Consider the following 23118-nt stretch of genomic DNA (forward strand, 5'->3'; position numbering starts at 1 on the left):
ATCAATTTTTTCATGTAATAGTTTTGGGTGGAAATCCTGGCTATGTACCAAAGGCTGACCTAGTTAAACCATGAGCTTAAATAGTTGCAAACTCAGGTCGGAGATGCGGGTGCTTCCCAAGCCTTGGTTGAACGATTAACTACAGAGGCGACCCAATTAAAGGAGGACTTGGAGAAAAAGTTCGAGTAGCTCCTAGGATCCGAGCGGGCTTTGGCCGTGGAGAAAGATAAAAACCATGATCATGTTGTCGAGCTTGAGAGGCTAAGGAAGTAGGCCCATAATTTTGAGTAGATCAACTCGGTGAACGCTAGGAAGCTCAGGGCCATCAAAGACCTGGATATCAAGAATAAGAAGGCCCGAGTCCTGATAAAGAAGCTTGAGGAAGAGGAGGTAGCTCTGGTAACAAACAGTATGGTTGGCAGCATGATCAGACAGAGGATCGTACGACGGAAGTTTCCACTGTCATGTCAGAGATGTGCTAAACTCATTAAGATATTGTGTCAGAGACACTTTACTGATATGTCTTTTCATGGAAAGTTGTGAGAAGCGTGTACGCCTTGAGAAGCGTGTGCGCGCGCTGTGGGAGCCCTATGTAAAGAGGTCCAAGCATTCGATGGAGGTACGTGCACATTACTGTTGTTACTGTTCTTCTACTTCTTCGCTCTACTGCTTCTACATCACTGGTGATTGATTTGAGCGTCGAAGGGCCAATGCCGGGAATCTTTCCCTGACTCGGCACTGACGTGGTTGTGGTTGCAGGTCCGCTTCGCTCGGAGTCTTTGCACGGTCAACAGGAACGCCATATCTCCAGTATTCGTCGACTCGACTTTCGAACAGGATCAAACTCAAGCAATTTGATTGACATGGCATAATCATAATCCATGTCGAAAACTATACATGGTTAGGAACTGCATTTGTTAATTGTTAGTTGTTTCGTAATACTACTCTTGCCTGACCATAATAATCTATACATAATTAGATTCTGAAAAAGTTGTCATCTCTACTTCGACAATAATGGATGAATATTATATTATGTGATTCTTGGTGAGCAACAGCGATCCAACTGCTGCTTAATATCAAATCAATAAAATCTCCCCTACTCTCATTAATTAACTACCTAATATTGCATGCACTTGTCAACTCCTTAATAGATGCCTTATTAATCAGTAGATGCACAAGTACAATAATCAATCATTGCAAAGAGCCCTAAAGTTGCAAGCCCAACAAGACCCACTCTCAAGTAATAAACATTAGTTCTATTTTCAAGGGGTTAGATTATGAAATGATGGAGGTGGTGTCAGGTCACTTCTACTCCAGTAATAATGATCGTAACCATCTCTTGATGTGCATTGTCACGCCCTCGGGGTGTAAGTCCCGTACATCAGAAGATGTCCTGCTTGGTGAATTCCTAAGTAACTCTATGTCTATCCATCACTCTTGATGTGCATTGTCACACCCAGAGACGAATCTATGTTGGGACTCTCCTGGACTGTAGCCCACCCCTCAAAAAAAAAAAAAACTATCAAACTACCACAACGAGGAAGAAAAGAACATCAATTTTCTGAACAACATCTGTTTAGCATTGAAGTTCATAGAACAAGAAGATTATCTTCTTTCACAGTCTCAAGCATGGAGAGGACTGAGGAGGTTGACCAATATTAGAAATAACCCAAAGAGAAACAACGATCTCACTACCAAATATGGATTCCGAGAACTCATGGCTCGCAAAGGAAGGATGCAGATGGAAGAAGAAACTTGCTGCTCATTAGGAACCGATGGAGGAAGACTTAACTATAAGAGCCGATCTCTCCTAAATCTCCTTCCCCTCAAGGTGACGGAGACAACAATCTTCCCAAATCAAGCAACGACCGTGATCATTGATTCCCTTCCAATTCGGTAGTTCCATGTATAATCCTAATCCCTAAATCACTTGCTTCAAATTGCCACATGAAAAATCTTCATTCATTACCTCTGCTTCAAATAGTGCATGAGATTTTGTGAACCACATAAAATATCTTATATTAATTATTTAATTCACGAGATATCTTATCACATTTTTTAATAATTCTATTTTTATTTTCGTTTGAATATAGGTATCCTATGTAAATATTATTTATTTATTTTTTAATTTAAAATACTATCATTGCTAAAAAAAAGATGTTTTTTAAATTAATGTTTTATTAATACATAAATAAATTAATATTTTGAAACAATCATATATTATAAACCCATTTATTTTTAATTACATTTAGACAATCAATCTGAATTAAATTTGTCAAAAATAATTTTTAATAAACATAAAATATAGATAAAATAATATCAGTTTATCTCATAAGAGAATATAAAAAATAATAAGAAAGATTTAATGGATCGAAGTAATCATATGTATTAAAATAAATAGGTTGCAATAAGTTATTAAAATAAATAGGTTGCAATAAGTTTGAGACGACGTATTTATATATATTGCATATTGAGAAAAAGATTTTTTTACTTATTACTATCTTATTGTTTTAGAAAAATAGATAGGTATTTTATACTTGTAATTTGACATCAAAGAAAAATAATTATTTAATTTTATTTTGATACTTAATTCATAATTATTTCATATTCATAGCTCAGTCCATCTATAAATCCTAGATCCGTCCATGGTCACACCTCGAGATGTAATTCTCGTATGCCAAAAGATGTCCTGCTTGGTGAATTCTTAACATCCTATTTGGAAATAACTTAAGTCATGGAATTGAATTGAATTCTATTATGAATTGAATTCTATAAGGAATTGAATTCAATTATCATGTTTGGAATGAATTGCAACTTAAGTTATGGAATTTTTATGTTTTACCATTTTATCCTTCTCTTTTTTTTCTTTTTTTTTTTTAATAAAGAAGAGAGAATGAGGGCACAATGGACATAGTATGGAGAATTAAATTTCCTATCTAAATCACACATAAAGAGGTGTGATTTATTTTTGCCTTGTTTGATGGAATTGGAATTGAATTCCATATCAATTCTTAGCTAAATAATCATTCCAAAGCATGGAATTCAATTCCAATTCTAAAAGGAATTGAATTCCATATCATTCCAAACAGGCTGTAAGCAACTCTATGTAAATGTGTCTATCCATCACTCTTGATGTGCATTGTCACGCCCTCAAGGGTGTAATTTCCGTACACCAGATGTCGTGCTTGGTGAATCTCAAAGCAACTCCATGTAAATGTGTCTAAAACTAGAGATCAAACTATATATATATATATATATATATATATATATATATATTTCTCCAAGATGAGTTAAGCTGTTTTAAATGCAATTTAGATTTTCTAAGGCCTCATTAAATGAGATTTATATTTGCTAAGAGCATCTCCAATGCAAATTTTATTAGAGGTTTGTAAAATTGAAAATAGTAAATTTTGTTAGCTAGAATCTGACCAGCTAGAGATCTGTATCCCTCAATTATAATACATGCATGTGCATGCATGTAATTAATATACACATATGATATTACTAAAATGTCTCTGTATATGTATGCATGTATGCATTCTAGCTGGTCAGATTCTGGCCATTTAATACTACCTAATTGAAAAACCTAACCAAAAAGAGCTTTTATGGTTGTGTATATAAGGTTTGGAGTTTTTAATTTAAGAGCATGTTTGAGTTTTCAAACTTGCTTTTTTCTCTTAAACATAGAGCTAATAATTAATGTCAATGATTGCCATAATGTTTTATAATGTTTCATTTTATAAATAATTAATAATAAGTCCACTTATGGAGAGAATTAATGTGCATGAGCCATGCAATTACATGTGGAGAGAATTACAAAAAAGTTCACTTAGAGCTTTAATTATTAGGAATATTTCAATGAGTTTTTATAATGTTGATGTGGCATATTGAAATCTTCAAAAAAGCTCATTCAAAGCTTTAACTATTGGAGATGCCCTAAGGCATCAAGAAACAAAACATGCAAAAACATTAAAAACTTATCTTGCAAGTACCAAAAAAATATTCAAGATAACCAAAAATTGGTTGATTGTTTCTAATTCCCGAGTAGTATGTTATTTCTTGAATTCCCGAGTAGATATCCAGTTTTTCCCAAGTGAGTTCATCCTTCCCCAACATTATTATAAATATTTCCTGAGCACTGTTATAAAGGTTTCCTGAGTAGCTAGCATTTTCAATATAACAGACTTTTGTCACAATTATGATAATTTCCTATGAAAATATTATTTTTGAGCACCCATTTTTTTTTGAAAACTAAATATATGTGGTTTTTCAATGATATATGACTTGCCTTGTAACTTGTTCCCGATAACAACAGATTAATCTTTGAAGTTGACACAAAAACTTGATAGCCTTCTAAACTTTTCTGTGTCATTAACTCAACCTTTCACTTTGCTGATCAAAGAATAAACTGAGAATAAAGTTGATGAAATAATTCACAATCAATCTTATAAGATCAGCTAAAAAACTAGAAAAGCTTAATTATCTTGTCATCATCACAATTAATTAGAAACTAATACATTAATGTATACCTTGCGAAAGCTAGCTAGAATTGACTTCTCTTTACCACCTGCCCTGTTCAATCAATGCTTATAATCAAGGGAGAAAGGAAACTTGCTTATAGAAATTCCAAAAGTCAAAAGGTTGACACACCAAATCCCTCTTTGTTTTTGGCTCTCTCTATATAGGTTTTTTTGCTTGTTTATTGATCTATATATAGATGATTAAGAAAATGTATGGGGTAATCAAGATCATCTTGTATTCTATCAATGCTTATGCACTTGCCTCATCGACAAGTTTACATGCTAGTCTTTAAATTTTGGTGAAAATTAAGCAAACTAAAATGCATAATTATTCTATGTGGAAATTAAGTATGGAGGTGGCAAAATTCACCAAAACCTAAATACATTTTTGATGCTAACATCCAATTACATTCATCAAACTTGGAGATTCTAAGTTTATAGACAAAGACAAGGAGAAGGCTACCCATGCTTTGTTTATTTTATCTGATCATTGAAACAATTATATATTAATTGATTATTTTTATCTTTGCAAAGTTGCCACCAAGGTCAAATGCAAGAGTTTAAAGGTAGGGAGAATTAGCATTATCTTTTCTCTCTTCCACTTTAATCCATTGACAACCCTAGCTACTCTTCCACTTGTCCAAGAAATTAGAGAAGTTAAGGTATGCATATAATTAATTATGTCTCCTAAGTAGACTTTTATCACTTAATTCCTTGAGTTAATACTTAACCATTAGCACATCCATTATAAAACCAAAAGTGCTAGATTTTGCATGATTGACTTTCAATGACTAATTAATTAACTAATTAGTAAAGCAAACCCTAAACATCTATCACACACCTTTTAATTATCTTTTCATGGCTTAATTACTCCCTATAAACCTCATCATCCTTGCTCGCTCTCCACCATTTCAATTGAAAGGAAAGTGAAAGAGCATGGGAAGAGCTCCTTGTTGCGACAAAGATAATGTTAAGAAGGGGCCTTGGTCACCCGAGGAGGATGCCGAGCTGAAAGCCTACATCGAACAACATGGAACTGGTGGAAATTGGATTGCACTTCCTCATAAGATCGGTGAATTAATATCGATTTATTAACGAGTAATTGTTTTCCTTCTACTTGAATTAATTCATTAATGATAATTTTTTTTTTTTTTGCATATGTGTAGGGTTAAAGAGGTGTGGGAAAAGTTGCAGGCTTAGATGGCTAAATTATTTAAGACCAAACATCAAACATGGTGGCTTTACAGAAGAAGAAGATCAAATCATTTGTAGCCTTTACATAAGTATAGGAAGCAGGTATTAAATCACATATAAACTAATTTATTAATCTTCCATCTTCTCAATTCCTCAGTTCATTAGGAGAAGTTTTTTCCTTGATTCATCAGGTGGTCGATAATGGCAGCGCAGCTGCCCGGACGAACGGACAACGACATCAAGAACTACTGGAACACGAGGCTCAAGAAGAGGCTACTTGGCAAGGGAACTCTTCGTCGCAGCGATCGAGAGCCTAGTGAAAGCCTTAGTGTGTCGGCCATCGAGAGGATGCAGCTCTTGCAGCTCCAAGGCTCACAGAGCAGCCATTTGACCTTCTACAACAACCCTGTGCTGTGGCCCAAACACCATGTTCCAGTAAGCCATGCGGCTGCCACAACTCTAGATGTACTTTCAGGGGTTCACTCGCCGGCGTTAGAGTTTCATTCGCCTTCCGGTGCGAGCTCAGGCGAGCTGCAGGACTTGGTTGGGTGTCAGCTCCCTGACTTGAGCTGCTACAGCGATATTTATAGCTTTCAGGAAGCAAACAATTTAACTACAGAAAATCACTCCATGATAATTCAAGCATATGAAATAGGGTTAATTTGATTAATTTTTTTATATGTTGTTGGTGATTGAAGTATTGTACTCTAATTAAACTAAGAACAATGCGTGTAAATTTGTAATCAATAATTAATACTGCTAGCAGCAATGGTTTATACTCTTGCTTTAATAATGACAAGTCACAAGTTAAATCTTATCTAATAATCTTGTAGCTCTGCAAATATAACTCATTTATTATTAGACCAAATAGAGTTAATTAAACTGTTCTATCTTTATTATTAGACCAAATATAACTTACAATTGCCATTTGGTGTTTGATTCCAGCAATTTGCATTTTTTTCCCTCATTAACCATTTAATTGGTGCATGTGTGTTTATGATAATTGTTTTTATTGATTAATGATGTGCTATGGGACAAGTACAGCCCAAAAGACCAACAAGAGCCATTCATTGGACCGTGATTTAAAATCACCTGGCTCAAATAATTAACATAAGTACAACTCCGATCAAGCAGAATCACACCGGCACAGAATTAGAACGGTCAATCTAGATTGCACTACAAAAAATAAGGCATTTTGGGACGAATTTTGGAATGAATTTTACAAAAAAATTCGTTGCAAAATTTTTTGGGACGAAATCAGGGACGAAAATTTTTTCGTCCCAAAATGTTTGATGCCAACTTTTGGAACGAATTATGATTTGTTGCAAATTCAGCAACGAATTTGGGGACAAAATTGGCAACGAATAAAATTTTCGTCCCCAAATTTGTCGCAAAAAAGGAACGAATAATTTTGTTGTTGCAAACTTAGCAACGAATTTGGGGATGAATTCAGTTCGGAGGAAATAATTTTTTGTTGCCAAATTTGTCCCTATTTTTGCAACAAAATTGGGGACGAATTCAGTGACAAATTATTTTTTGTTGCTAAGTTTGTCCCTAATATTGCAACGAATTTGGGGACGAATTCGGTGACAAATTTTTTTTGTTGCCAAATTTGTCCCTAATTTTGCAACGAATAATAAATTTGTTGCAAAATTTTAAGCATTTGCGACAAATTTGGGGACAAAAATACTAATTTAATTAATAAATAAATTTTCGTCCCAAAATTCGTCCCAGAATCTGGGACGAATTTTGGGACGAATTTGTGGATTCGTCCCAGAATTCGTCCCAAATTCTGGGACGAATCCACATATTCGTCCCAAATTCTGGATTCGATACAATTACGATAGAGTGGGAACAAATCGTTTTCGTCGCCAAATTCGTCCCTAATACTAAATTTTTTTTCCAGATTAAATTTCTTTTTGCAATTCAATCCATAGATACATAAACACCAAATTCAAATAACATTTATATACATTCAACACATCTTAATTTCACATACAAGAGTAATAATTGAACTCGATCAACTCATAATTCAACAAATATAAAGATCTCAACAAATTTTACAAGATCTATCTTGTTCAAGCTTCTAGAAAATATTATAAAGTTCAACAATCAAATGTTATATAAGTCCATCATCCATCCAAGGAGGTAAATAAACTAAAAATACATCAAGTCATCTTCGTCTGCCCAAAAGCTTTGCACCCCTTCAAATCTCCTTTGCCTACATAACAACAAACAAATAAACCAGATCATGTGTAACAAGAAAGATTATAAATATAATACGAAATGCCCATGTAACAAGAAAGATTGGAAACAAGACATAACTGTGAAATTCCTTAAACATTCAAATAAATGTCCTATTTACCAACGATATGAACCATCCATGTCATAAAATTATAAGAAGTATCTTGAAGCTAAGTAAAAACATCGTAAATATGATACAACCTAATATAAATGGCACATCAAATTGTTATAATAATACCTATTTCACCATATCAATCAATAGCTACAAATATTCTATGTCCATGTGATCACATGGAGAGCATGAAAGATATTCTTAAAATTTCCTAACATATGAAAATAGCTCAAATGAAGAAAACACAAACTAATTAAACTTAATTTTTTTGTGATACAAGTGTTTTAGTAATCATGGTTACTTGGTTGTTAGGTAAACTCTAATCATAATTTGCAATTTGAACTAATAAAGCAGTAGTAATAAATTTCAATAAATTAAAAGCAATTAGAAAATAAATAAATAAATAAATAAAATTAAAAGTTTAACATGTTACTTAATACTTACTTTTTTTTCGGACCTTTAGTTCGCCTCACCAACCCTGTTAAAAACAAATTGACAATATTAATTAAAATAAAAATTAGAAAAGTTAACAAGCCATTGATTAATGTGTAAAACAGTAAACATGAGACAAATAATCATCATACATAATTATGGGAAATTTCTTTAAATAAGCTAACAAAACTTACCCATCGTCAAAAATTAAAGTCATCATTATGATTATCACCCTCCTCCTCCTCCTCCTCCTCCTCTTCCTCATTCTGCATTATACTTGAATTCTTGTTATACATCCAACTTCGCTCATTCTGCATTTTACCTGAATTCAGCTATTTAGTTAAACATTATTAACAGAAATAAATCTTATCATTGAAGACAAAACAACAAAGAAAAGCTTATCAAAAAGAAGAAATACAATTAATCAACTATAAAATAATTATTTAAAGCTAACTTTATATACAGATCATTAAATGCATATTAATGAACTTAGAAATACCGAAAAGACGTGAACAAATACAGTTGTCTTCAACTACACTGAGATCATGCCAAATTGAAACCTGCACAAGCAACATTATCAATTATTATAGTATTATTCTAACAATTTTAATAGAGTTGAAGCAATTGTAATTAAATTGAAATAATAATATTTTAATGGAACAAAATTTGGAAAAAAACAAAATTACTCTCTATATTAGAGCAATTGTGGATCAGAATTGACATTTTTTAGATGAAAAATAAAATATTTTGATAAGGATATTTTTGAGATAAAAAATAGAATAGGGTCGCTTCTGTTTTTTTCTTTAAAAGAAAATCTTTTTAACAATAATAATAATAATGAGCACCCTTTGAATTTTGTATCAAAGAAAAAAAAACATGTCAACTCTATTGTAATTTGTCCCTCCATTAATTAATTCCAATCTAAAAACTATCCTACAAGTATTTGTAATGATAAAGAGGATCAGTACACAGAAAATCAAAGGTAAATTTATACCTCTGGTATATTGGAGCTCCCCATACATTTAGGATTCGAAACCCTAGTATCAAAATTTTGCCCTAGTGTAGTTGAGATTTTATTACTTCCACACCCCTAAACTACACATCTATATACAAGAAGAACTACAAATATTTATCCAAAAACAGCCCTAAACCCTATTTCACAGATCATTGGTCATTGACATCTAAGTGATCAAGAGTTGCAGTGCTTTTCTTTGTTAACAAACAAGAATGAAGCCCTAAATTTCACAGATCAGTACTCCACCATTCCAAATCTTGCGACATCAGTGCTAGCAGCGGCCACGCGCGGCCACGCGCGGCCAGCCGCGGCCACGCGCGGCCAGCCGCAGCCACGCGCGGCAAGGCGACCCCACGCGCGGCGCGCGGCCAGGCGAGGCCACGCGCGGCCAGGCGAGGCCAGCCGCGGCCTCGCGAGAAGAAGTGGGCAGATGTGGGAGAAAGGAGAGGGAAGAGGGGAGAAGGGAGAAGGGAGAGGGTTACCTGTGCCGCAGCCGATCGGGAAGGAATCAGCCGCCGCAAGAGTTGCAGTGAAGGGATGAGTGAAGGGGCAGATGGGTGGGAGGAGATTTAGGGTTAACTTATAAATTAAAAAATAGATTTTGGGACGAATATAGGAATTCGTCCCCAAATCGGGGACGAATTCCAGAATTCGACCCTAAATCTGGGACGAATTCCAAAATTCGTCCCAAAATATAAAAAATTTTAAAAAAAATAAAAAAATGATTTGGAAACACTAAATATGAACTTAGAGATATCAGATTTCCGTGAAATAAGTTTCTATGGATTTCTAATTTTCTCGTGATCTTAAAAATATCTTCATCCATAATTTTAACATACTATATTAAATGCGGCAAATTTTTTTTATTATGAATTAGGTCAAATTCGGGTTAAAAAATCACCATACTAAATATATGAGGTTAAAATTATGGATGAGGATATTTTTAAGATAATGAGAAAATTAGGAACCCATAAAAACTTGTTTCATGAAATTCCGATATCGTTAGGTCCATATTTAGGCCTTCCAAATAAATTTTCTTTTATTTTTTATTTTTTTAAATTTGGGACGAATTCCTGGATTTGTCCCAAATTTTGGGACGAATCCAGGATTCGTCCCAAATTTAAGAAAAATAAAAATTAAAAGAAAAATCATTCGGAAGGCCTAAATATGGACCTAACGATCTCGGAATTTCATGAAACAAGTTTCTTTGGGTTCCTAATTTTCTTATGATCTTAAAAATACCCTCATCCATAATTTTAATCTCATATATTTAGTGTGGTGATTTTTTAACCCGAATTTGACCTAATTCAGGTAAAAAAACATGAAACACAATATATTATTTTAAAATTAAGGAAGAGGATATATTTATGAATAAGGGAAAATAAGAAACTTATAGACTCTTGTTTCATGAAATTCTGACATTTGTAGATCTATATTTTTAGTTTTAAACACATATTCAAACATGCGTTAAACGCTAACATACTTAATTAATACTAAACTATCAATGTTTCACTAAATATGGACCTAACGATCTCGGAATTTCATGAAATAAGTTTCTATAGGTTCCTAATTTTCTTATAATCTTAAAAATATCTTCATCCATAATTTTAACATATTATATTGAGTGCGGTGAATTTTTTATTACAAATGAGGTCATATTCATGTTAAAAAATCACCACACTTAATTTATTAGGTTAAAATTCAGATTTAGGATATTTTTATGATCATGAGAAAATTAGGAATCCATAGAAACTTGTTTCATGAAATTCCGAGATCATTAGGTCCATATTTAGGCCTTCCGAATGATTTTTCTATTATTTTTTATTTTTTTTAAATATGGGACAAATCCTGGATTCGTCCCAGATTTAAGAAAAATAAAATATAAAAGAAAATGTATTTGGAAGGCCTAAATATGGACCTAACGATCTCGGAATTTCATGAAACAAGTTTTTATGGATTTCTAATTTTCTCGTGATCTTAAAAATATCTTTATCCATAATTTTAACATAATATATTAAATGCGGTGAATTTTTTATTATGAATTTGGTCAAATTCGGGTTAAAAAATCACCATACTAAATATATGAGGTTAAAATTTTGGATGAGGATATTTTTAAGATCATGAGAAAATTAGGAACCCATAGAAACTTGTTTCATGAAATTCCGAGATCGTTAGGTCCATATATAGGCCTTCCAAATAAATTTTCTTTTATTTTTTATTTTTTTAAATTTGGGACGAATTCCTGTATTCGTCCCAAATTTTGGGACGAATCCAGGATTCGTCCCAAATTTAAGAAAAATAAAAATTAAAAGAAAAATCATTCGGAAGGTCTAAATATGGAACTAACGATTTCGGAATTTCATGAAACAAGTTTGTTTGGGTTTCTAATTTTCTTATGATCTTAAAAATACCCTCATCCGTAATTTTAATTTCATATATTTAGCGTGGTGATTTTTTAACTCGAATTTGACCTAATTCAGGTAAAAAAACACGAAACACAATATATTATTTTAAAATTAAGGAAGAGGATATATTTATGAATAAGGGAAAATAAGAAACTTATAGACTCTTGTTTCATGAAATTCTGACATTTGTAGATCTATATTTTTAGTTTTAAACACATATTCAAACATGCGTTATACGCTAACATACTTAATTAATACTAAACTATTTATGTTTCACTAAATATGGACCTAACGATCTCAGAATTTCATGAAATAAGTTTTTATAGGTTCCTAATTTTCTTATAATGTTAAAAATATATTCATCCATAATTTTAACATATTATATTGAGTGCGGTGAATTTTTTATTACAAATTAGGTCATATTCATGTTAAAAAATCACCACACTTAATTTATTAGGTTAAAATTCAGATTTAGGATATTTTTATGATCATGAGAAAATTAGGAATCCATAGAAACTTGTTTCATGAAATTCTGAGATCATTAGGTACATATTTAGGCCTTCAGAATGATTTTTCTATTATTTTTTATTTTTTTTAAATCTGGGACGAATCCTGGATTCGTCCCAAAAATCTGGGACGAATCCAGAAATTTGTCCCAGATTTTGGGACGAATTTCAGGATTTGTCCCAGATTTTGGGACGAATCCAGGATTCGTCCCAGATTCTGGGACGAATCCAGGATTCGTCCCAAATTTAAGAAAAATAAAATATAAAAGAAAATTTATTTGGAAGGCCTAAATATGGACCTAACGATCTCCGAATTTCATGAAACAAGTTTCTATGGATTTCTAATTTTCTCGTGATCTTAAAAATATCTTTATCCATAATTTTAACATAATATATTAAATGCGGTGAATTTTTTATTATGAATTTGGTCAAATTCGGGTGAAAAAATCTCCATACTAAATATATGAGGTTAAAATTTTGGATGAGGATATTTTTAAGATCATGAGAAAATTAGGAACCCATAGAAACTTGTTTCATGAAATTCCGAGATCGTTAGGTCCATATATAGGCCTTCCAAATAAATTTTCGTTTATTTTTTATTTTTTTAAATTTGGGACGAATTCTAGATTCGTCCCAAAATCTGGGACGAATCCAGAAATTCGTCCCAAATTTTGGGACGAATTCCTGGATTCGTCCCAAATTTTGGGACGAATCCAGGATTCGTCCCAAATTTAAGAAAAAGAAAAATCATTCGGAAGGTCTATATATGGACCTAACGATCTCGGAATTTCATGAAACAAGTTTCTTTGGGTTCCTAATTTTTTCATGATCTTAAAAATACCCTCATCCGTACTTTTAATCTCATATATTTAGCGTGGTGATTTTTTAACTCGAATTTGACCTAATTCAGGTAAAAAAACACGAAACACAATATATTATTTTAAAATTAAGGAAGAGGATATATTTATGAATAAGGGAAAATAAGAAACTTATAGACTCTTGTTTCATGAAATTCTGACATTTGTAGATCTATATTTTTAGTTTTAAACACATATTCAAACATGCGTTATACGCTAACATACTTAATTAATACTAAACTATCTATGTTTCACTAAATATGGACCTAACGATCTCAGAATTTCATGAAATAAGTTTCTATAGGTTCCTAATTTTCTTATAATGTTAAAAATATATTCATCCATAATTTTAACATATTATATTGAGTGCGGTGAATTTTTTATTGCAAATTAGGTCATATTCATGTTAAAAAATCACCACACTTAATTTATTAGGTTAAAATTCAGATTTAGGATATTTTTATGATCATGAGAAAATTAGGAATCCATAGAAACTTGTTTCATGAAATTCTGAGATCATTAGGTACATATTTAGGCCTTCAGAATGATTTTTCTATTATTTTTTATTTTTTTTAAATCTGGGACGAATCCTGGATTCGTCCCAAAAATCTGGGACGAATCCAGAAATTTGTCCCAGATTTTGGGACGAATTTCTGGATTTGTCCCAGATTTTGGGACGAATCCAGGATTCGTCCCAGATTCTGGGACGAATCCAGGATTCGTCCCAAATTTAAGAAAAATAAAATATAAAAGAAAATTTATTTGGAAGGCCTAAATATGGACCTAACGATTTCCGAATTTCATGAAACAAGTTTCTATGGATTTCTAATTTTCTCGTGATCTTAAAAATATCTTTATCCATAATTTTAACATAATATATTAAATGCGGTGAATTTTTTATTATGAATTTGGTCAAATTCGGGTTAAAAAATCACCATACTAAATATATGAGGTTAAAATTTTGGATGAGGATATTTTTAAGATCATGAGAAAATTAGGAACCCATAGAAATTTGTTTCATGAAATTCCGAGATCGTTAGGTCCATATATAGGCCTTCCAAATAAATTTTCTTTTATTTTTTATTTTTTTAAATTTGGGACGAATTCTAGATTCGTCCCAAAATCTGGGACGAATCCAGAAATTTGTCCCAAATTTTGGGACGAATTCCTGGATTCGTCCCAAATTTTGGGACGAATCCAGGATTCGTCCCAAATTTAAGAAAAAGAAAAATCATTCGGAAGGCCTATATATGGACATAACGATCTCGGAATTTCATGAAACAAGTTTCTTTGGGTTCCTAATTTTCTCATGATCTTAAAAATACCCTCATCCGTACTTTTAATCTCATATATTTAGCGTGGTGATTTTTTAACTCGAATTTGACCTAATTCAGGTAAAAAAACACGAAACACAATATATTATTTTAAAATTAAGGAAGAGGATATATTTATGAATAAGGGAAAATAAGAAACTTATAGACTCTTGTTTCATGAAATTCTGACATTTGTAGATCTATATTTTTAGTTTTAAACACATATTCAAGCATGTGTTAAACGCTAACATACTTAATTAATACTAAACTATCTATGTTTCACTAAATATGGACCTAACGATCTCGGAATTTCATGAAATAAGTTTCTATAGGTTCCTAATTTTCTTATAATCTTAAAAATATCTTCATCCATAATTTTAACATATTATATTGAGTGCGGTGAATTTTTTATTACAAATGAGGTCATATTCATGTTAAAAAATCACCACACTTAATTTATTAGATTAAATTTCAAATTTAGGATATTTTATGATCATGAGAAAATTAGGAATCCATAGAAACTTGTTTCATGAAATTCCGAGATCATTAGGTCCATATTTATGCCTTCCGAATGATTTTTCTATTATTTTTTAATTTTTTTAAATCTGGGACGAATCCTGGATTTGTCCCAAAATCTGGGACGAATCCAGGATTCGTCCCAAAATCTGGGACGAATCCAGGATTCGTCCCAAAATCTGGGACGAATCCAGGATTCGTCCCAAAATCTGGGACGAATCCAAGATTCGTCCCAGATTTTGACCCATTTTTTTTCATTTTTTTCTGAAATATATTTCAATTCTGGAACGAACCCTGGATTCGTCCCAGAATCTGGGACGAATTCTAGATTCGTTCCAGAATTTGGGACGAATCCTGGATTTGTCCCAGAATCTGGGACGAATTTTGCAACGAAAATAATGTTCGTTGGGAATTTGCGACGAAAATATTTTGTTGCAGATTTCGTTTCTAATTTGGATCAAATTTTGTGTTTGTCGCCAAAATTGTTGCGATTTTGGGACGAAAATTTTTCGTCCCAAACTTTCGTCCCTAAATTATTGTTTTTTTGTAGTGTTGAGTCTGTCAAGTTGGCTCTTCTAAACAGATATAATTTAAACAGATTAAACTAAAATTTTATCAATTCATTTAAAAGTAGGCTAAACGGCTAGTTAGTTTGCACAAGTTATGTTCAATGCAATCTGAATGATTGCATATCTTAATATCTTGATGAATCCATTGGCAGATCAGAAATGAATCCATTAGCAGATCTGTGGGGCTGGTGAGTCATCTCAAGATTAGTTGATGTAGACGGGTTACTTGATGCTAACTAAAAACAAATTAAGAAGCCTTCATCAAATGTATGATCAATGCCTCTTGGTTGAGAAAAAGTTCTACATAGGATTAACAACGGAGCACAAAGGAAGGAACTAAGATTGGTGTCAATTTATCCTTTTATTAACCAAACCATACAGAATGCAACTGAACTTTAATAGTGAGTGCAACTCTTTTTCTTCATCAACTTAATATGAAAGCAAGTTAAAGGTTTCAGGGTCGAAACTCATCCGAGATGGCATGGAACGAAAGTTGCTGCAAGAAGGCCGTCGGGTCGAAATTCAGTGGCAACGGGGGAATAAATCCCCTATCCCTGTATCTCACCCGGTCCGTCCCATGTTAGCTCGGGTGCTACGATTTATCTCCCTCACAATGACCATGGGTCCGGTCGGTGGGGGCCCGGGGCGAGGATTTCGCCTTTTTGCTGCAAGTTAAAGGTTTCAGGGCTGAATTCAGAGGCTACATCACAGGCTGAAATGTAGGCTGAATCAGGGTAGACTATTGACTCATCATCAGTTTCAGGTTCAACCAAGGATAGCATAGAAAACCCAAATAATTTGGGCACTTCAGAACCTAAGTGGACCATGCAAACCAAATCTAGGGCAGCTAGAAGGCAGCTTCCCATAACCAAAGCCCATCTCAACATACTCCTAGTCCAGGTTCTTGAATTTGTTTCACGCTTGCCAGCATCTAGCTACCACTAGAGTTTGCATGTTCGCAAAATAGGTGAAATTGGACTAAAATCAGAGGCAAAGCAGCAAGTTGACAAGGATAAACCACAAGACAATGGCTGGCAGGCTACCAACATGGCTCATTCTGTAGTGGGCATGCCTAAACACTAATCGGAGCCTTCTAGCACTTCCAAAACAGCTCCTGACCAAAGAAGAAATATGTTTTAAGCAAGCAAACAAAAAGGATTACTAGGGGGCAAGCCTAGTCTCTCTCAGATAAGCACTGGATAAGCGATGAGAATGGAATAGATGATAGAGTACAAACAAGAACACAAGCAGTTAGACGATTAAGGTCGTCTACCTCTACATGAAGATAATTTCTTGGAATGTAAGGGACTTTAACCCGGCATCCAAACGAAGGGAAGTTCAGAACTTCTTCCTAAGACACAGATCGACAATTATGGGTATCATGGAGACTAAGTTGATAGCATAGGCTTTTCAGAAGGTGAAATTGACACGGTTCCAATACCTATAAATGCAACATCACATATGTGTCAGATTTTCCAGGAGCAGGTTGATGTTCATTTGGGATTCACAAAAACTTATTTTGGATACAATAGATTGGCATGAGCAATCTATGCATGCAACCATCACTTGTAGAATGACCCAAAAGAATTATGGCATCACCTTTATATATGGTCAACTGTCCATTGTTAGCATAAGGAGATTATGGGAGGGTCTCAATGCTATAGTCACTGATTTTGACTTGCCTTGAATCCTACTTGGAGATTTCAACTCCCTCCTTTTGGTTGAAGACAAATAAGATGGCCTACCAGTTACATCCTACCAAATTACATATTTTCAAAATTGTGTTATACAAAATGGGCCATAAGACCTTCCACAAATTGGGTGCCCTTACACATGGTCAAATGGGCTTATTTTTTGCAAGCTAGACAGATGCATGGTCAACAAAGCATGGTTGGAGCAGGACATGAGAGGGATGACAGAATTTCTCACGCCAGGGCATACATCTGACTATACACCATGCCTAGTGACCATTATGGGTGAAGGAGAACAGGTCAACAAGCCCTTCAAGTTCTACAATATGTGGACCACACATGAGGATTATAACATAGTAGTTGCTAACAAATGGATTTGTCCAGAGGCAAGGGCACAAAGGGGCACGACACAATACAAATTCAAACAAAGTTGAATGGTCTGAAAGCTGAATTTAAGCAGTTTAACAATTTACAGTTTCAACATATCAAGAAAAGAGCGAGCCATGCTCAAGAGGAGCTACATCACTTGCAGCAGCTAGGGTACACTTTGGGCATCTTTGAAAGCAACTACAAGCAAGTTCAGAACCAAGTTGCATAACTAAGTCAAGTAGACTATTTGTTTTATGCTTAAAGGGCAAAGTGCAAATATTTCAAAGTGGATAAAAATACCAATTACTTTCATACACTAATGAAGAGAATAAATAGGAGGAGGGAAATAATAGTGCTTGAGAATAGGGATGGTGGTACTAGTACAAGAGAAATTATGGGTGAATTTTTGGACACATTTCAAGAGTTACTTGATACAAGCATCCCAAGAAGCTCCTTACAACCAGATTGTCTATCTTATGGGAAATATATAAATGCTGAGTAACAAGTAGCCTTATAGAGGGAACCCCAGAGGATGAGATTAGGCATGCTCTTTTCAACATTGGTGACCAAAAAGCCTCGGGATCTGACAATTATGGCGCCAACTTCTTTAAGCATTCATGGGATATCATCAAGCGTGATTTGGAAGCAACAGTTATGGAATTCTTTAGTCATGGGAAGCTCCTTAAGTAGTGGAACCATTTTCTCATCTTCTTAGTGTCGAAAGTACCTCATGCTAGTCAAGTGGCAGACTATCGGCTCATCTCATGTTGCACAGTTTTTTACAAGATCATTTCAAAACTTCTAGCAGCAAGGCTAGCAAGAGTCGTAGAGCACATCTTCCATCTAGTCCAAATGACTTTCATCAAAGGCAGGAACATTACAGATAATATTCATCTAATCCAGAAATTAATAAGGATTACACAAGGAAGAGAATTTCCCCAGAACCACATTAAAGATGGACCTCCAGAAAGCTTTTGATATGGTTCATTGAGATTTCTTATTCGAGGCACCTGCTGGGTTACATTTTCTTGCCAGTTTCATAAGTTGGATATGCTAGAGGGGGAGTGTGTCACCACCACCAGCTTCTTTGTAGTTGTCAATGGAGGCATGCATGGTTACTTTAGAGGTGCTAGAGGATTACGATAGGGAGACCTGTAGAACCCTAAATATGCTAGAGAGGGAGTGAATAGCGTTAATAGAAAATCATGATTTAAAAAATAAGTCACGCGGCAGAAAAGAGAGAGAACAAAAGCACATGCTAACACAAGTAGTTTTATTTGGTTCGGAGTCTTTGTCGACTCCTATTCCAAGGTCCGCACGTGATGTTGGTGTAGAGCGCACCAGAATCAAACTAGAGTTGTGATATTGTTAAAGATTCAAGTTAAGTCTTATTGTGATCTAACAAATTGACTGAGTGTGCAGGCTATTAACTCAACCAGGAAAGCCCTAGTCGCGACTAGGCAGGAAAGACTTAGCAGATCGTGGAAGCTAGGCGGAAAGACCAAATGAGTCGAGAGGATTCGACACTTGGCATGGAAGCTCGATAGGTTTGGATGACCGAAGATCGAGGGAAAGTCTTAGATGGTTGATCCAATGCTAAGCAACAAAGTCCAAATAGGTCTGGAGGACCAAGGTTTGACAAGTAGGTTGAGGTAAGCAACTGGAGGAGCGACAGTGAAGTCATGTTCTGTGAAGAAATAAACCTTAGGTCGCTGATCCAACTGAAGAAATCGGGAAGATTTTCAAGTTGAGATCAAGACAATGTTGCTGTCAATTACTACTCATGCATCTTACTATTACTATGCTAATTTTGTTTTACAGGAGCTTTCATTCTAACTCTATGTTTCAGGAGTCGAAGTTTATCGGTCGACCGAACACCAGGATCGGTCGACCAAACCAAGTTGATTCAGACCACAGATCAGATCGAGCTGAGGCAAAGAAGAAAGCCAGACTGATCGGTCGACCGAACGATCATCACATTAAAGGTGCATTAATGAAGAATCTCGACGAATGGGGAAAGTGCACCGTTCGGTCGACCGAACAAGGTTATCAGTCAACCGAACCATTAAATGAAATCAATGCCCAAAGATCAGATCTCAGCAAAGAAGGAAGGGAGCGGATTCGGTCGACCGAACCTAAGGATCGGTCGATCGAACGTTGACATTTTTATAAAAAGGAATTTGAGGTCCGAGGCTGAGACACGAATCAAGACAATCTATTCTTCTATTCATCCTGTGAAAAGCTTCTGTTCGTCTGCCCTTCAATTTGACAAGCAAGCTGCTCTATCTAGAAGAACCGACTGAGCTTCATCTTCTACATATTATACGATATACCTTTTTAAAACTTGTATTGTTTTAATTTCTAAAAGATAGTAGTTTGTTACTATTTATATTCTCCATATTGTATGCATTATTTCTTTCCGGAGGTTTTTCGGACAGAAGAGTTTTAGTGAATTGCCCAACGGTGCGATCAAGGATCACGGGTCTTGGAGTAGGAGTCGACCTAGGCTCCGAACCAAGTAACCAACTTGTGTCATCTGTGTTGCTTTTATTTTCACTGCTTATTCTGATTTGTTTTACAAGCAAAAGAAAAGTTTTTAATGTGTGATATTCATCCCCCCCTCTATCTCATTCTTCGATCCTTCAATTGGTATTAGAGCTCGGTAACTCTGAAAATACTTAATCATTTTTCAAAGCAATTTTTTTTTAAAAAAAACTTTTTCTTTTCTTATTAAAAAGATTTTTTTCCTTTTTGTTCTTAATCTTTTTATCCCTCACTTCTTTTTCTTTTTCTTTAACAGCAAAGATGACAAACTCCTACCAAGAAGGGTACAACACAGTCTGCCCTCCATTGTTTAAAGGAGAGAACTTCAGCTACTAGAAGAATAGAATAGAGTGTTACCTCAAGTCCGACATCGAACTCTGGTTCACCATACTCAAAGGATACACTCCCCCAATGGTAGATGAAAGCTGGTAGAACCATAAGACTGAACTCTTCCGATGGTCAAGAAGGCACAACTAAACTACAAAGCAATCAACACCATTCAATCCGGCCTAACGATGGAGGAATTGAATTGAGTCAGGCCCTATGAAAATGTAAAAGAACTCTAAGATCATCTGGTAAAGTTGCACGAAGGAACCGACAAATCTAAGGTAAACAAAAGGGATTTGTTATTAAATAATTTGTATAATATTAAAATGCTTCCCGGAGAGACGACCACACAACTACACACTCAATTGAAAGACATTCTTAACGGCCTACATCTAATCGGACACAACATGGAGAATCACAACACAATAAGGTATGCATTAAACGCTTTCCCGAGAAATACTTTGTGGGCATCAATAGTAGATGCATACAAAGTTTCAAGGGATCCTTCAAATTTTAAATAAGATGAACTATTTAGTGAATTAGAATTACATGAATAGTCTAACTTGAATCAAGTTGAGAAAGGAATTGTTTTGTATGCAGGATCAAGTAAAGGAACTAAGATCAGGGCCAAGAAGGAACCAGAAAGTGAATTTGACACAGACTTAACCAATGAAGAGGAGCTGGTACACATGGTTCGAAAACTACTAACAAGGAAGAAATTCAAAAGGAGCACCATGAAGACACCAGCCAACCAGATACTAAACAAATCAGAAATGATTTATTATGGATGCAACAAAAAGGGGCATCTCAAAAAGGAATGCCTTAACCAGAGGGAGGAAAATTGAAAATCAACAATTAGAAAGAAGGTCTTCAAAGTGATGTGGGACGAGTCATCTTCAGAATAGTCCGATGCGGAAGAACCGAAGCACTCGGGGCAAGATGGCAAGAAACGAAGATTCCGAGTCCGAGGAAGAGTACGAGTTTGAGACCGACACCGAGTCCGAGAGAAGCCACGGATCTGTATCAGTTTCCAAAAGTCTCAATATGGTAACATTTTATTCCAAGTTGAATTTACTTAAAGTAGTTAAATGTCTGTTTAAAAAAATTAACAAAAACTGAAAAATAAAATAACTTACTACTTAAGGAAATTGACCACCTTAAGGAGCAAGTTAACTTGAGTAACTTAGCTAACCAAGTTCAAGTTCGAACTTCAACTCAAGTTGCAAAACTTGATGGAAGAAAATTCCAACCTAAAAGGTCAAGTCGAGCGACTCAAGAAAACGTTAAAAAAGTTTGAACTGGGATTCAAGTGTCTATATATGGTACTTGGGTCGCAATGAGCCATGTACAATAAATCGGGACTTGGCTATAACCCTAACAAAACCAACAAACCATATCTATCTCTAATCAGTCAAAATATTAGAAATCAAGTCCAAGCATGGGTCCCTAAAAAATGTTTAACTAAACTAATCAAATCAAACTAATATTTGATCCCTAAGAGTCAAATTCATTACTTAGATAGACCATATCTAAGCTATGACTCAGGGGGAGCAAATAGAAAATTGGTTCAACCAACTTGATCTACTATGCATGCTTAGGATTAGGTTTATTTTTCTAGTTAGGTTAGAATGGTTAGTTAAAAAGGTTTACCAAACCCTAATAACAGAGCACCGGAATGGATTAAGATGATAGTACATCAAGGAAGCTTTGTCGAAGGCATGTCTAGGCTGAATCTTGTGTATTCTACCTGGTTCACTAGACTTAGTGGATCGGCCGAAGCTACCCCAATCAAACATGGGATAGTTAGACCAAAACTTAATATTAAGTTTTTTGGACAGGAATATTTTAGAAAGTATTCAGCAAGTGGCCCACCATTAATACACAAGAAGGTCATATGTCTGGCCACTAAACTGAAAACTTATTCTTAGGAAACCTGCTTGATTAACCCAAAGCTAAATTTGAATCTAACGTGGGTTAAACAACCTTTTTTATGTTCTTTATTTAACCTAATCGAATTAACTAAAACTTAATTAAATTAAAACCTAATTAAATTAAAAATTAAAAACATAACTTAAATCTTGAAATCTAAAATGAATTAAAACTTAAACTCAAACTTAATTTTTTAAACCTAATTAACTTGAACTTATAACATAACTTAAATCATAAATTAATTCAAACCTAAATCTAAAATTATTTTAAAACTTAATTAAAATTTTAAACTTAATTATAATTATTTTAAAACTTAATAATCTTAAAACTTAATCAAAATTATCTTAAAACTTAATCAAAATTATTTTAAAACTTAAAATGTTTTACAACGTAACCTAATAAAAAAATATTAAAATTTAAATCTAACCTCTAAATTAATATTAAATTAAAATTAAAAAAAAGGAAAAACTTAACTTAAACTTAATTCAAAACTTAATCTAAACTTAACTCAATTCCTAAACTTAACTATTAAACTGATAAACTTAAAATAAGACAAAATTTTAAACTAAAACTTG

General features: G+C 34.1%; 1 protein-coding gene and 1 long non-coding RNA gene across 2 annotated transcripts; one reads left to right on the forward strand and one right to left on the reverse strand.

Annotated features, from left to right (window-relative positions):
* Positions 1–5429: 5429 nt before the first annotated feature.
* LOC122009473 (transcription factor MYB36-like) lies at positions 5430–6440 on the forward strand. Its single transcript, XM_042565646.1, has 3 exons — positions 5430–5592; positions 5687–5816; positions 5906–6440. The coding sequence occupies exons 1-3, from the start codon at positions 5457–5459 to the stop codon at positions 6378–6380; spliced, it is 741 nt and encodes a 246-aa protein (XP_042421580.1). The 5' UTR covers positions 5430–5456; the 3' UTR covers positions 6381–6440.
* A 2274-nt stretch (positions 6441–8714) lies between these two features.
* Positions 8715–10110, reverse strand: LOC122009476. Its single transcript, XR_006119579.1, has 3 exons — positions 10000–10110; positions 9002–9062; positions 8715–8824 (listed from the first exon to the last, which is right to left on the reverse strand). It is a non-coding gene; the product is annotated as an uncharacterized LOC122009476 (long non-coding RNA).
* Between the last annotated feature and the right edge of the window lie 13008 nt (positions 10111–23118).

The sequence above is a fragment of the Zingiber officinale genome, chromosome 1A, assembly GCF_018446385.1.
Source record: "Zingiber officinale cultivar Zhangliang chromosome 1A, Zo_v1.1, whole genome shotgun sequence".
Lineage (NCBI taxonomy): Eukaryota > Viridiplantae > Streptophyta > Magnoliopsida > Zingiberales > Zingiberaceae > Zingiber > Zingiber officinale.